Source organism: Uranotaenia lowii, chromosome 2 (genome assembly GCF_029784155.1).
Source record: "Uranotaenia lowii strain MFRU-FL chromosome 2, ASM2978415v1, whole genome shotgun sequence".
Classification (NCBI taxonomy): domain Eukaryota; kingdom Metazoa; phylum Arthropoda; class Insecta; order Diptera; family Culicidae; genus Uranotaenia; species Uranotaenia lowii.
In genome coordinates, this window is record NC_073692.1 from 221,918,667 (window position 1) to 221,933,137 (window position 14,471).

The 14,471-nt window shown below is 42.0% G+C and overlaps 1 protein-coding gene across 2 annotated transcripts in view; it reads left to right on the forward strand.

The window, feature by feature from the left end:
* The window catches only part of LOC129748269 (protein lev-9), a 122,152-nt gene that overhangs the window by 87,218 nt on the left and 20,463 nt on the right, over nt 1–14,471 (forward strand). For both annotated transcript variants that reach the window (XM_055742808.1, XM_055742809.1), the window contains one exon: nt 25–335. In XM_055742808.1, coding sequence (XP_055598783.1) covers nt 25–335 — 311 coding nt within the window. The remainder of the gene's footprint in view (nt 1–24; nt 336–14,471) is intronic.

The window sequence follows — 14,471 nt, forward strand, 5'->3', positions numbered from 1 at the left end:
AACACGTTCGTTTCAATTAAACAGTGGAAAAGCCACCGACAATTTTGATCCGACATCAAAATGGTCCCATTGCTCAGAGCAACGATGGAAAATTAATCGTTTATCCGGGAACGACGGTTCATCTGGAGTGTCTCTGGATGAGAAGATTTGGCAATCCGAAATGGAACGTCAGTCACGATTACCGGAAGTATCCGGAGGGTTGGAGCTCGGATGAAGGGCGGGATCCACAGCTGGAGTATCGTATTAGCATTATGCACGCCGTCAAGGATGATTCGGGGACGTTTACATGTGTTACTCCGGCCAGGCACACACATTCCGTCGAAGTGATTGTTAAGGTGAGTGTAAAAACCATTTTTTTTGGTTTTCGTTTATTCCGGGATATTAACTAATTAACGTAGCGGAGATAAAAGCATAATGACCACCTTAAGAAGGACACTTACATATATAAACATAGAAAACAGCTATAATATGTGAGTTACATCATTGTTTCGTGTTCAGACACTAAAAAAGTCTATTTCCTAACTGACTGAAACTTGAACAAGTTGATAAAAGCCGAAAGCTGAAAATCAGTCACTGTAGGAGCATAATGAGGACCCACCCTGGGGCAGTAGAAGTATGGGAAAACTGTACTGACGCACCAGCGGGGTAAGATGGTCAACTTATGGCTATGAATGATGTTTTTCTTCATTTTTGCTGCGACAAACAAGCGACAAACTATCTTTTCATAGGTGAAAATTTTATTAAAACGACTTAAATTCTTAGAAACAGAAGGATAAATCGAATCTATGTGAAACTCGTAATTTTCATGATTAACATTTAAGGTTTAATGACTATAAATATTATTCTAAATGGTGATACGGTCAAAATTTTTTCAATATCAACTTGACGTATTTCTTTCAATTTTGCATTTAAAATACCTGAACACCCCTCATTTTGAAGGTGTGTGTGTAGAATGTTGCTTCTATTTTGAATTTGGAATTCACTCTTCAGTTGTCAAAATGCCGTCCAAGAAAGAAGAGCAGCGTATCAAAATTTTGCTCGCGCATCGCGAAAATCCGAGCTACTCGCACGAAAACATGGCAAAATCGCTAAAAGTTGCTAAATCAACCGTTACAAATGTGATTAAAGTGTTTGGGGAACGTTTGTCGACAACCAGGAAGTCTGGATCGGAGGGAAATCGAAAACCGGAAGCCGCTGAGACGACAAAGAGAGTTTATTGTTTATTGTTGTTTATTTTTTTTTTTTTTAATTCAATAAATATTTATTAGGCCAATTCACTTTTACAAGTTTCTATGAGCCGAGGGTCTTTTTCACAATAGTCTTATTGCTAGGGGGTTGGAAAGGGTTTGAGGATGAAGGAGAGGGTTTGGGAAGGTTAGGTTTATGAGTGGTTTCACTTTGCCGAACAGCGGCAGAGGATGGTTTCTCAGACGAACTATTTCCAACTCCTGCTCCACTTGAGGAGTCTGAAGGGAGGCGTTGAGGGGATGTCTTTTTCCGGGGTGGAGAAGCGATGGTCAGATGGATGGCTGGTTGTCCAGATGCTGAAGTAAGGTGATCTCGTTTTTGCTGCTGTTGATGTGTTGTTCTTTCTTGTGTTTGCTGCTGGTGGTTAGTTAGTGGAGATTGATGTATTGTTTGTTGAACGTTTCCAGATCGGGTGATTCTAGCGTAGCTCTGTGGGTTGTTGGTAGTTTTGATTTGCTGACGGGCTGCAGTGACGGGAATATTTTGCTCAACACTTATACGAAGAGCAGCAGATTCCTCTATCCATTTGGGGCAAGTTCGTTCGGATGGCGAGTGATCGGAGGCTTTACATGTGTGACAGAATTTCGTACCGGGACATTCGCTGCTGTCATGTTTTGAGCTGCTGCAAATTCGACATCTGCGTTCGTTTGGGCAACGTTTTTTCGGATGACCGTATGTGAAACAAAGTCCACACAGTAAGGGTTGAGGAATATACACTCGTGTACGGACTCGCAAGAGTCCAAAGTTCACATACTCTGGGATAACGGTGCTGTTTATTGTTAACACCAGAGTTGGTGTTCCGCTTATGCCTGTTGCTGTTTTCTTTGTTATGCGTCGTACCTCCGTGATTTTTTGGGATGCTAGTTCAACAAGTAATTCCTTTTCAGTCATGTCACTAGCTTCTTGACATCTTACCACAAACTTGCGTTGGTTCAGATTTGGGTGTCTTCCTATTTCTATCGGTGTTCCGTCCAGCAGTTGATTCAGCTGTGCCAAATGTCTTGCTTGGTCTTTGTTCCGTAGTTTGATCACGTACCATTTCCGTACATGATCAAAAAACGCGCCTTCAACTTTTCCTGACTGCTTTTCGATTGATTTTCCAACGACAAATGGGTTAGGTAGTTTGTGTCCTTGCTTTGCTGTTAAAAATAGGTAGTAGAGGCGTCCGTGCAGGTTCTGCGGGTCCAACCATTCGGGTAATGTCCGATCCGGATGGTCTCCGGGAGACGGACTCATGACTAATTCGCGTTAAACTTCAGCACACATCCAAATTTGGGGGTCGTTAGCCTTTTAGGAGAGAATCGAATACGAAAAAACGCGACCGATCTTGCCAAAGGCTGAGAAGGAACTCTTTATTGTTGTTTATTTAATATAAAATCATCTGACACATGTAGGTGTCTTAATGATCTACTTAATATTATTTGTACATAACATGATACTATTCCTAAGTTCTTAGTTGGTCACTCAAGTCAGATTCAATGCGGCGTCTAAAAGTTGAAATTGATACATTGAAGTCGAAGACATTAAAATAAATATTGCAGCGAGAGAGTATCCAGGAGCAGTCAATTTCGTTCCGAAGAATCTTTGCCACGAACATCGATTGACCGATGGAACGACGATCCGACAGCGTATGAAGACCAAGCAGGGCACATCGATGTGCGTATGGAGGTAAATTTAATGGATTCTCCCAAGGTAGCTCACGAAGAGCATAACGAACGAACCGACGTTGAATTGCTTCAAAACGCGCTGTCCATGCAGCTTCGAACGGCCACCATATCAGGTTCGCAGATTCCAATATTGAACGCACCAGACAGCAATACAAAGCTCGCAAGCAAATCGGATCAGTGAATTCTTTGCTCAAACGCATAATGAATCCCAGCATACGATTTGCCTTTTCGAGTACCACAGAATAGTGACGCTTAAAAGTCATACGGTTGTCCAATAAAACGCCAAGATCCTTAATCTCGTCAACACGATGCAACTGCTCGCCCAGAATATTGTAGTGATGCATGAATGGATTTTTCATACGCCCAAATGTGATAATACAGCACTTCGCTACGCTCAAAACAAGTAAATTATTAGCGCACCAGTTCACAACTGTGTCCAAGAATCGTTGCAATTCATAACAATCAGCTTGGTTGTTTATGACTAAAAATATTTTCAGGTCGTCCGCGTATAGGAGAACTCCACATCCAGTGAGCAAAAAATTAATGTCGTTACAGAATAGTGTAAACAATAAAGGACCCAAATTGCTGCCTTGGGGTACCCCAGACTTTGGAGTAAAGTCAGAGGATTCAGCAGAACCAATTCTTACAGCCAATCGACGATCCGTTAGGTAGCTTCTGATCCATGCACACAATCGTTCGGAAAAGCCAAGTCGATGCAATTTTTTCAGGAGAATATCGTGGTTTACAGAATCAAATGCCGCCGAAATATCGGTATATATCGCGTCGATTTGTTTCCCGCCATCCATGTTGGATATGCAGAAGGATGTGAAAACCATCAGGTTTGAAGTTACCGAACGTTTAGGAAAAAATCCATGCTGATTCTCAGAGATCCAGTTCCGGCAAGCTGAAAACATGACATCGTTGACGATCCTCTCAAATACTTTCGAACAGGCAGCTAGCGATGTGACTCCGCGGTAGTTAAGAACATCTTGCTTGTCACCTTTTTTGTGTACTGGGCTCATAAGCGATTTTTTCCAGATGGTAGGAAATTTTTGCTGTTGGAGAGACTGATTGAAAATGCGCGTAAGTGGTTTTACCAACAAAGCGCGACAGTTTTTCAATACGCATGCAGGTATTCCATCCTGACCAGCTGAAGTGGAGTTCTTTAAATTATTGATAGCTTCTAAAACCATTTCCTCGCGAACAGCAAAAACATCCAGATCCAACACATCGATGGGTAATCGTGTTACAGCGGCGTTTAATTGATCGGCAGTTGGCGATTCCACTGAAAAGACACTGGCGAAATGCGTCGCGAAAAGGCAACATTTATCAGCGGGCGACGTGGCAATGCGATTTTTTAATTTGAGGATAGCTGGAAGCCCGGACTCCTTTCGTTTAGAGTTTACAAATTTCCAAAACTGTTTTGGATTTCGACAAAGCTCGCTTTGAGTACGTTCCACATAACGGCGATAGCACAACCGATTATATATTCGGTATTGTTTAGTAGCAGCGTTCAAGTTGATTTTCGCAAATGGGCATCTGGAGTTACAAAACATCCGCAACAATTTCGAACGTGTCTTTTTCAATCGTTTCAGGTGAGCGTTAGTCCAAGGAGGTCGAAGAGGAGGTCGCATCAAGGGTACGGATTGATCGAAAGCGTCATCCAGAATCGCGTTAAATGTATTAACAGCTACATCTACGTCAAAGCAACTTTGGATATTGGACCAGTCGACTTCAGACAGAACACGGTTCATAGCATCAAAATCCGCGCGATTAAAGTCACGAGCTGATGCATCGAAATCTTCAACAAATGCGATAGGACTCGGGAATGTAATTTCGAACTCCAAAGGAGGGTGGTACACGTCTATAGGTACGACGACATTGCTGGCCTCGATGATGGGGCTGATCAGATTAGATTCATCCACGAAAACCAAATCCAGCGTTCGATTTTGAGAATTTCGAATCCCGTTTCGCTGTTTCATTTCATTCAGAGTCGTTCCATCCAAGAGTGAAGCACTAGCTGTGTTTATCACTGAGGCAGAATCTAACACCATGGTGTTGTTCTGGCCAGGAATCCAAAACAATTGCGATTGGTTGAAGTCACCAAGAAGAATAACATTACACGCAGGGTATCGTAGTCTAGCCTCTGATAGCATGTCAACGTGCAAATCGATGATTGAACAGTCGTAACTTTTTTCTGGAGGTATATATCCGGTTCCGATCAGAAATGAGCTGTTATCATGTGACACTCTAACCCATAAATTTTCTACGCTATCAGTGTTAAAAGTTACGATTGATGCGCTAAGCTTATTTGATACCGCTATCAAGACCCCACCACCTCTACTGCGACGACTATTGGCACTACTTCTGTCACAACGAAACACGTTATAGTCAGAACAAAATAGCTGACTAGACGGTACAGAAGAATCGAGCCAGGTTTCAGTGAAGGAGTAAATTTCATAGCTGTTTTGGGGCCGGAACACAATTTCGGACACGATTTAGTTAACTCGCGACGATTCAGTTTGCTTTACTTAAAACACAACTTTTATTTCTCGGTTTGATTGATTGGGGTTTATTTGTACGATGTAGCAGTGATTGAAATCCTCACCAATTTTCTCATCAGAGGCATTCAAAATACACACTTTGAGGCCTCGCATAGCTATACAGGAGACGATACATATACATTCATTCAAACCTCCCCCAATGAGGAGGATCTGCTCTGAGAGACACTATCCGTTTGCTGCCCCGAACGAACTCTCTCAACGTTCGGTTGCTACATGATGCATGAAGAAGACGAGGCACACATACTCATTTACGTTGTTGAATTTGAATAACTCGAGCCGACCGCAAAGGTTGAGGCAACAACAAAAACAACCGAACTTATTGCGTTGCACGGCCCGCAACGTATGGTGAAAGAGGGGGGAAGAAAAAGAAATGAAAAAACTAGCTGCCTGCGTGCGGTTGCTGTGCAATAATAGCAATAGCAGAAAAACCTCACGCATTCGATCCAGGCACAAACGAGGAGACTCGGGTTTGCTCTGCCTTTTGAATTCGGTTCCCTCAAGGTTGTGGTTGTGACAGGAGATGAGTGAGAGCCATTCGTTTGGTTTTTTGGATTCGCTGCCTCGAATGTATATTGCTTCATGAAGGCGGCCAAGTTGAGAGCGTATACATCATCGGTTTTGTCGTTTTCGCTGCCTCAAAGCAACCTTTGCTTCCGAGTAAAGCGTTGAGCGAGAGATGGTTGATCAACTCATGCTCAGCAAAATTCAATCACTGCGATGTAGTCAACACGGCGGATTGGTTTGATCTGTGTTCATAATTGCGTTGTGTAAAAAGTGGCAAGCAGGAGAACATTCTGTTTATCCTACACTAGTGAAGCAATCCGCTATTTCGAAGCTGCGCTGCTGCCATCTGGGGTAGTACGATGAAGCGTGAGCAACATTCTGGGTGAACGATAAATTATAGACGACATTACATTGCTTCGAGTTAAGTTTTCATAAATCTAAATAATTATGAAAAAAAACAGTCCTTTGAAAAATTTAAATTTGTTTTCAATTAAATTAGAATAAATTAGCCTGGTAGAAGAGTCAATTCTATCTGATAGCTCCATTTTAAAATAGTCAGTTGGTCAGAAAAAACTAACATGTAAATCAATCTTTTCGTTCAATTTCTTAACTTTTAATTTTTCCAATTATCAATATTGGTGTATCATATCTTTATATTAAACTTTATGCGCTTCTCGTCGGTCTGTATGCATGAACAATTTGTTACTTTAAACTATTGGATTTGGTTTAGTTGTAACATTTAATGAATACGTTATATAAAAATTTGAATAGTTTCAGCCTAAGACAGTATAAAGTGTTAAATTTTAATTTTAATTTTTTTTACGGCTAGTGGTTGTATAAATTTAATTTTTAATAAAAATTTCTCCAAAAAAATCATATAAGGTCCGATAAAGTACAAAACATGATATAACCATTGAACGATGTCAATTGCATACCGTCAAAGTAAACTTAAATTGTGTATTTATTCAAGGGTATATTTTTTCCATGGCATTTTTACCACCATCAAATATCCAAATCCGCCTTACAGCTTTAAAATTATTACGCCTGATTGTATGCAGCTGCAGAAGGAAACCTAATAGAAAATATCAAAAATTTATGTTTTTTCGAATATTCTTATTCTAGCTTACCAATTGTTGGTTCTTCCCCAAATTTTGAAGGAATGTTAATTGATTTCTTCTTTAACAAACTGCAATTGAAAATGTGTATTTGGCTTGAGTTTTCATTCAGAAATATGTGAAATACTCTGAAGAGTTTTTGGCGTAGTAAAAAATTGACCTTTTTTTATGTCCATTTGCGATGCTTCACGGAACATATACATTTTTTCCTGTAGCTCACAATAATCTCTGAATCTTCTACTTTAAATTTGTATCCATCATTTTCTGAAAAACCCTAACCAAATCAGAGAAAATAATGATTTATTACTAGCTAGTTTTTCCCCCTGTTTGTTTACATTTTTTGCACGCACACGATCTGTCAAAAATCAGCTTCGAAATCGCGAATAGTTTGTAGTGGTGAACATTATGGAGAGGAATTAGTAAAAACTTTTAACTTGAGTGTTTCTACGCTCTGCGCTCTGTATTGAACAGAGCATAAATCTCACAAAAGCCTTTTTAGATCACTTTCGGGGTGATCAACTTTTGACGTATGTCTGTTCTTGTTTCTTAACTGTACACTACCACTGACTCGCTAACCTTTACCTAAACATATGCCGCCCGCCTTGAAATATCATTTCAACACAAATTCAAACGGTACTTGTTTACATTGGCCGCATTGTTATCTGCTTGTTTCGTTCTAACGGTAAGTAGTCTGTTTTCTGTTTTGCTTTGCTGTTTCGCATAATCCTAATGTTTTCCTATCCTTTAGGTATGTGTTGTGTGGTGTGGTGTAGTTTTTCGCTGGGTGAACGCCGAACTGGAGCCGCTTATTGGAGACGAAAAATGTTTCAGCAATTTGAAGAATGTTGGGGTTGCTGCTGGATGCTGGCTAGGTGCTTCTTCGATGTTTCGTGTCTTGGAACCGGACTGACATGCATTCGACAGGAATTCCGATACGATGATACTCCTTAAAACCAGGTAAGTAATTGGTGAAACTCTTGGCTACCGGAATTCGAATGTGATTGCCCTTTTTTGTAGAATAACCGCTGTTGTTGCTACCTGCGTGCTGACCCTGGTGGTTTACTCCTTTTTCCGGAAGATATACGGATCTCCAGCGAATTGTGACATTGTGAACCTTACTGCTAATGATTGTTTATGTCACGGAAGTGGAATGACTGCGACATACTGCTAGTTCCGGATCTTCTCAGACCTAGATAGGTTACTCGACCCGGTGGATGATCTGCTAGTCTGGAGTGCAAGAGGAATTCGGTGCGCGTGCAATCATCGTAGAATTACCCGGCTGTTACTGCTAGATGTTGCGCCGATCAATACCCGTGATGTTGGACCAACGGCGGATGTGATTGCTTAATCTTCATGATGAAGCGATGGAAACTTCGATGGCCTGCAGTCGTCGATCTGGATTTGTTGCTCACGGGGCGCTGTATCAACGGAGTGAATCGGATGCTGACCTTCAGTTGGAATGTGAACCTCGGACATAGGGGTCGATTTACTCGACTTAAAGCTCCCTCCACAAATGCTTGATGGATGCGTGGGTGTTTGGTGTTGACCTGGGTACATAAGGAAAGTGCTTAGCATTTTGTAAAATTCCTGAATAGATTGGAACTTCCCTGAATGCGAAAGCGCTGGGCCTCCGCACACCCTTCCATGACGTCAGACCCCTTTCATTGCAATGATGACATCCTTTTAAAATTTCTCGGGAGCCTTTGATATTAAAACAAGGTAGTGAAACTCTTCTCACAAGGATGGAGCATGGGGTGAGCCTTCTGCTGACAATGATTCGTCAACTAGATTTTGTTTTAATCGTAAGTAAAATTCAACTGACTCGAAGATGGTTAATCAGCAGATATGATGGCAAACTTCAACAGATTTGATAGATAACTTAGTATGGTTCCTTCACATGATAGTGTCAATTTGAATGATACGAGGAAACTTCAACGATTTGAACCTTAGGCGATCTGCTTCTTATGCGATTTGATTCTTAATACGATATGCTTCGGGTGCTCAAGAAAGTATGATTCTTTAATCGCCTTGGGGGAACTTCAGAGGTTATGAGTGGACTTAAAAAACCTTTGCTTCTCTTCAATTTCGTTTGATTTCTGTAAAGATTGGGCTTAAGGGAGATCAAGAGTACTTAAGGGGTTTGAACTTAACTTGAATTCTGTAGAATCCAACTTTTGACTCGTACAGGGATACTTCAGTAAGGATCGCTTTGTTTAAATATCGATTGTCTTTCACTAGAATTTTCAGACTAATTCTTCTCAAGTTTTTCTTAATGACATTCAAATTGAATTAATTGACTCTGACTTAACATTTCTGTCGCATTCATGCAAAATCTTTCTTGATGACATTCAAACTGAATTCATCAATTCTGCCATAGCATATGTGACGTAATCGTATGGATCTTTCTGACTGACACAAATCTGACTCATTCTTGGGTAGGGTACCGACAAAACTTTCTGCTTAATTTCTTGCTGTGGAATCTTCAATGGAGTTCGTGCTCTTGATGAGGCATGTTTCCAGCTCCTATTACCATGTGAGCTGCTTCTGGAGTTTCTTAAATAACAGAATAGTGTATGTGAAACGTTTTCCGGAGATTCGACCACTCGACCTGACACAATCCAACCAAAAACAGAGTTGTGAAGCATGGGACCATTCTTAGTGACTTTTCTTCGCTCATTCTTCAACAAATTTAAGTAATACTCGGCACCAATGACGACATCGACCCGCTTTGATTCGTGGAAGTAAGGATCAGCTAGCAAAGAGGAATCGGGAATCGACATGGGCGAAGGATGAAACGATGACGAAGGTAGCTGCAGCGTGAGTTTGGGCAACACAAAGAACTGCATAGTTTCTCGGAAGCCAGATATTTTTGGCGAACGTGAACAGACTTCAGCATGTATGGTCTTCGTTGAAACTGACTCAGACGACCCAATACCCTGGACTGACAAAAACGTGGGTGTTTCTTCGAGCTTCAGCTTTCTCGAAAACTCTTCTGTCATTAAACAGTGTTGCGAACAAGAGTCTAACAGGGCTCTGGCTTCCAGAGCGTTACCATAGCGGTCTTTGATCTTGATAAGTGCGGTAGGAAGCAGAGTATTCGATGCAGGCTTAACAGATAGTGCTACGTAGCTTTGGCTTGTGCTTGGCATAGGTGAATTGATTTGTGTGGTTGTTTTTGGTGAATTGTGTGTTGCATTTAGTGGTTGAGTGTGTGTTTCCGTAACTATTGGCATGGTTTGTTGTCTTTGCTGTTGATAGGCTTGCTGTGGATTAATATGGGTGCTTTCTTGAATAGGTTGTGCATTTGACAGTTGACTGAGTCTCGGATTCGACGGATTTGGAACGGAGGATCGCGTAGCATGCAACATAGTGTGATGCTTTTGTTGACACAACCGACAACTGCTACGAGTGCAGTTCGTCGCAAAATGACCAGGCTGCAGGCAATTTCTACAGACTCGACTTCGATTGGCGGCTTCAACACGTTCTGATATCTTCAATCGAAGGAATCTCTGGCAGTGAAACGGTGAGTGCCACGGTTCACTACAAAATGGACACTGGTTTGAGGACTTAAATGTCGTGTAGCTCGCTGATTGGGCTCTTGGCTGACGATGATCTGCGACATTGAATTGGGGTTCTTTGGCGGGAGCAACTGACTGCAGGACGGAACAGTAGCTGCGCAGAAACTTCCTCATGTCCTCGTATTTGGGTACTTCTTTGCAGTTGTGTTGTGTTTCCCAGCTTCTTAAGGTGACAGAGTCCAGTCGCGAGTAGAGCATGTGTGCCAGAATTGTGCTCCAACCACCAGTGTCCTCGCCGACCTTCTGCAGCATCATCAAGTTCTTCTCGAACTCACTTATGAGATTGTTGATGCTCTCATACCCTTCTTTTCTGATCGGTTCGAGTGAAAATAGTGCGTCTAGGTACGCCTTCACTATCAGCTTCTTGTTCTCATAGCGCTCTGTTAGAATCTCCCAGGCGACAGTGTAGTTGACGTCTGAGAGTTCGATAGAGAGAACTTCTTCGAGTGCCTCGCCGCTTAATGATGACCTGAGGTATGAGAACTTCTCCATGGGTGCGAGTTGACCGTTGTTGTGGATCAAACTTTGAAAACTGTCGTGGAATGAAACCCATTCGCGAAGTTTTCCACTAAAACTGGGCAATCGGATTTCTGGCAGCTTAACTCTTGACCCCATGGAGGCATGGCCTTGACTGTGTGAAGAGTCATCTACGTTCGGAGCTCGCTCGGGTTTGTTTTGAAGTTTCGACAGGGCACCCTTCAACTGGAAGAAACGGTCTTCAAAACTCAGCAGCAGCCTGTCGTTTTCTTCCTCACGTTGTGCTTCAGCTTCATCTTTGGCGTCACCGTAGAGCTCCTTGGCCTTCTTCTCTTCACTCTCATAAAAGATCAGCTCGATTTTACTGCGCACTTCATGAAACTCATCAAACACAGGCTCCAAGGCTCCGAGCCTTGAAGCAATCTGACACTCATCACGTTCTGGTTCGTAGTTCTGAATAAATCGTTCGGCACTGTCCATAAGAAGCACTATTTGCCGTTCTCTTTTTTGTAACAACTTCAACTGAACATTTTTCGCCATTCTGACCGGAAACTTTGTCCACTTCTAACTTAAATTCAAACACTCTGACCTTTCAGAGCTGAAAAAGCAGCGATTCAACCCAAGTGTGGGCAAATGTAGAAAATAGTTTCCAATTTCCAAAATATCTGACAAACTTGGACCAAATTTGCCCAAAACTGACGAAATTCTGACACAAAAACTGACGGAGGCGTAATAACTGTTGAAGTTCAGGAATTGATTCTTAAATTCTGACAAAATATCGAACGAATTTCAATTTCTGACAAATCAGACACCCTTGGACCCGATTCGTCCAATACAGAATTACTTATAACTGACTCAGGCTTCGAGTTTCTGACGAATTCAAACTTGTACCTTCAGACAAGTTCTTAAACTGACGCTTTGTTTTCTGACACAGGCTTAATATTTGACAATTTTTCAGACGACTTGTAAACTGACTCAATTTCTAACAAGTTTCAGACCAAATTTCACTGACTTAATTTCTGACAATATTTCAGAAAGAGATTTCCGACAATATTCAGACAAGATTTCTGACAAGAACTTAAATTTTAACTCAGACTCAATTCTGACAAGTTTCAAACAAGATTCCAACAATATTCACTTAAGAATTCCGACACAAACTGATTCAGACTTAATTCTGATAAGATCTCTGACTCAAACTTAAATTTTTCAACAAACTTGTATTTTCCGACAAACTCAAACACCTTGGACCCAATCCGTCCAGTATTGAATAGTTCTGACCAAAATATCTGACTTGCACCTTCTGTGCTTCTGACTTGCACCTTAATGTGCTCTGACATGCACCTTATGTGCTTCTGACTTAGGGTATTTGCACTTAGTTTTGATCAACTCGACGTTCCATCCGATCGCGACGCGAATTATGAGACTTAGCAACCCGATATTGACAGCAGCGAGTGGGCACAACCAGTGTAAAATGCAAAGTAAAAATGCCAATCAATTACCAAGACCAATTCTAGTTTAACGGACAGGGCACACACTTCATGCAACTTAAAAGACCAATTCACACTTTAATTCTTTATTAATTCACTCTTTCTGGCCTCATGCATCAAGCCTTTTTCAATAGTTCCTTGCTCAATTCCAATAAACTGCTCCTTCAGACGTTGCGTTGTTTGCTGGTTGTAAATCAGCTGTCCTCTGTGCGCTGCTGTTCAATCAGCTGTCCTCTGCTTCGTTGCTGTTAGATCAGCTGTCCTAGGTATTGGCTTCACTTCACCAGTATGCTTCAGGTATTCCGAGTATCACTTATTGTTCAAATATCGCGATGGCTGACACTAGAGTCCGATGCACTTAATTGCATCCAAGCCAAGCGAAGTTAGCGTCCTAAGCGATGCACTTTAATTGTCTTCAACAACAATCACTTCAGTCCAGCACAGCGATGGCGAATTCGTGAGTGCAAAATGGTTCACACTTTTGCTGCTGAGCGAGCGGCGGTCTTCACTAAATGTCCGATTTTTATTGTTCCGGAACCACTTTTCCGGACGGTCATCCGGTTCGAAGGACCAAATGTTTTGGGGCCGGAACACAATTTCGGACACGATTTAGTTAACTCGCGACGATTCAGTTTGCTTTACTTAAAACACAACTTTTATTCCTCGGTTTGATTGATTGGGGTTTATTTGTACGATGTAGTCAACACGGCGGATTGGTTTGATCTGTGTTCATAATTGCGTTGTGTAAAAAGTGGCAAGCAGGAGAACATTCTGTTTATCCTACACTAGTGAAGCAATAGTTTGTAGTGGTGAACATTATGGAGAGGAATTAGTAAAAACTTTTAACTTGAGTGTTTCTACGCTCTGCGCTCTGTATTGAACAGAGCATAATTCTCACAAAAGCCTTTTTAGATCACTTTCGGGGTGATCAACTTTTGACGTATGTCTGTTCTTGTTTCTTAACTGTACACTACCACTGACTCGCTAACCTTTACCTAAACAATAGCCAAGCTCCGATGAAGCAACGAAGCATTCAGCGATTTTTGATTTCAATCCACGCACGTTCTGATAGTACAAGCGCAGAAAATTAGATGAATTGGATGCATCAGGTAATTGTCGTGATATGGCTTGATGATCGATAGGATTGGAGCTGCAATTTGAGAGGCAATCACTGAACGAAGCGGGAGGGAAAGAATGGTACTTGCCTGAATTCACAGGCTGGAGAGCCCCGTTGCCTACTTCGAACACAGGGCCGGGGCGACTGTTGACGCTGGCTGGAATCTGCGCGACTGTGACGAAGGGCTCGGGGGCCTCCACTGTGCTTAATTCGATGCACCCCGGAAAACCAATCTGCGAGCAATCAGCATTATCGTGTGAAAGTGAAGAAGGCATCTGATCCGACGTGTATGTGATGTAACTGGAAAGCATGGTTTTGTGACTAGGTGAATTGCTCAGATGATACAAATACTTGCCGTGGCATGGCAATCGGAAGCCTCCCCCTTGACCACCAGACCGACAGACGGGACGACTTAAGGCAGGAACAAGCGGTCGTCGGTGGTCAGGTAAGAGAGCTTCCAAATTGGCATGAGTGGTGCGTCCCGATGTCCAATTATATTTACTTGTAGACCCCAGCGGTTGTCGAATATGGTAGCATCTATAGCGGTCCACGAAATTGTCGAGAGCTATAGTCCATAAATTCACGGAAGAATAATCCCTTCGGCCAAGACTGCGGCTCCATCGCTTTAAGCTTTAAGTCCGGTGAAATTCCAACCTTGAAGGAAATGAAGCGGAACGACGTAGTGTCACTCCCTCGGGGGACTAATTTTACCAC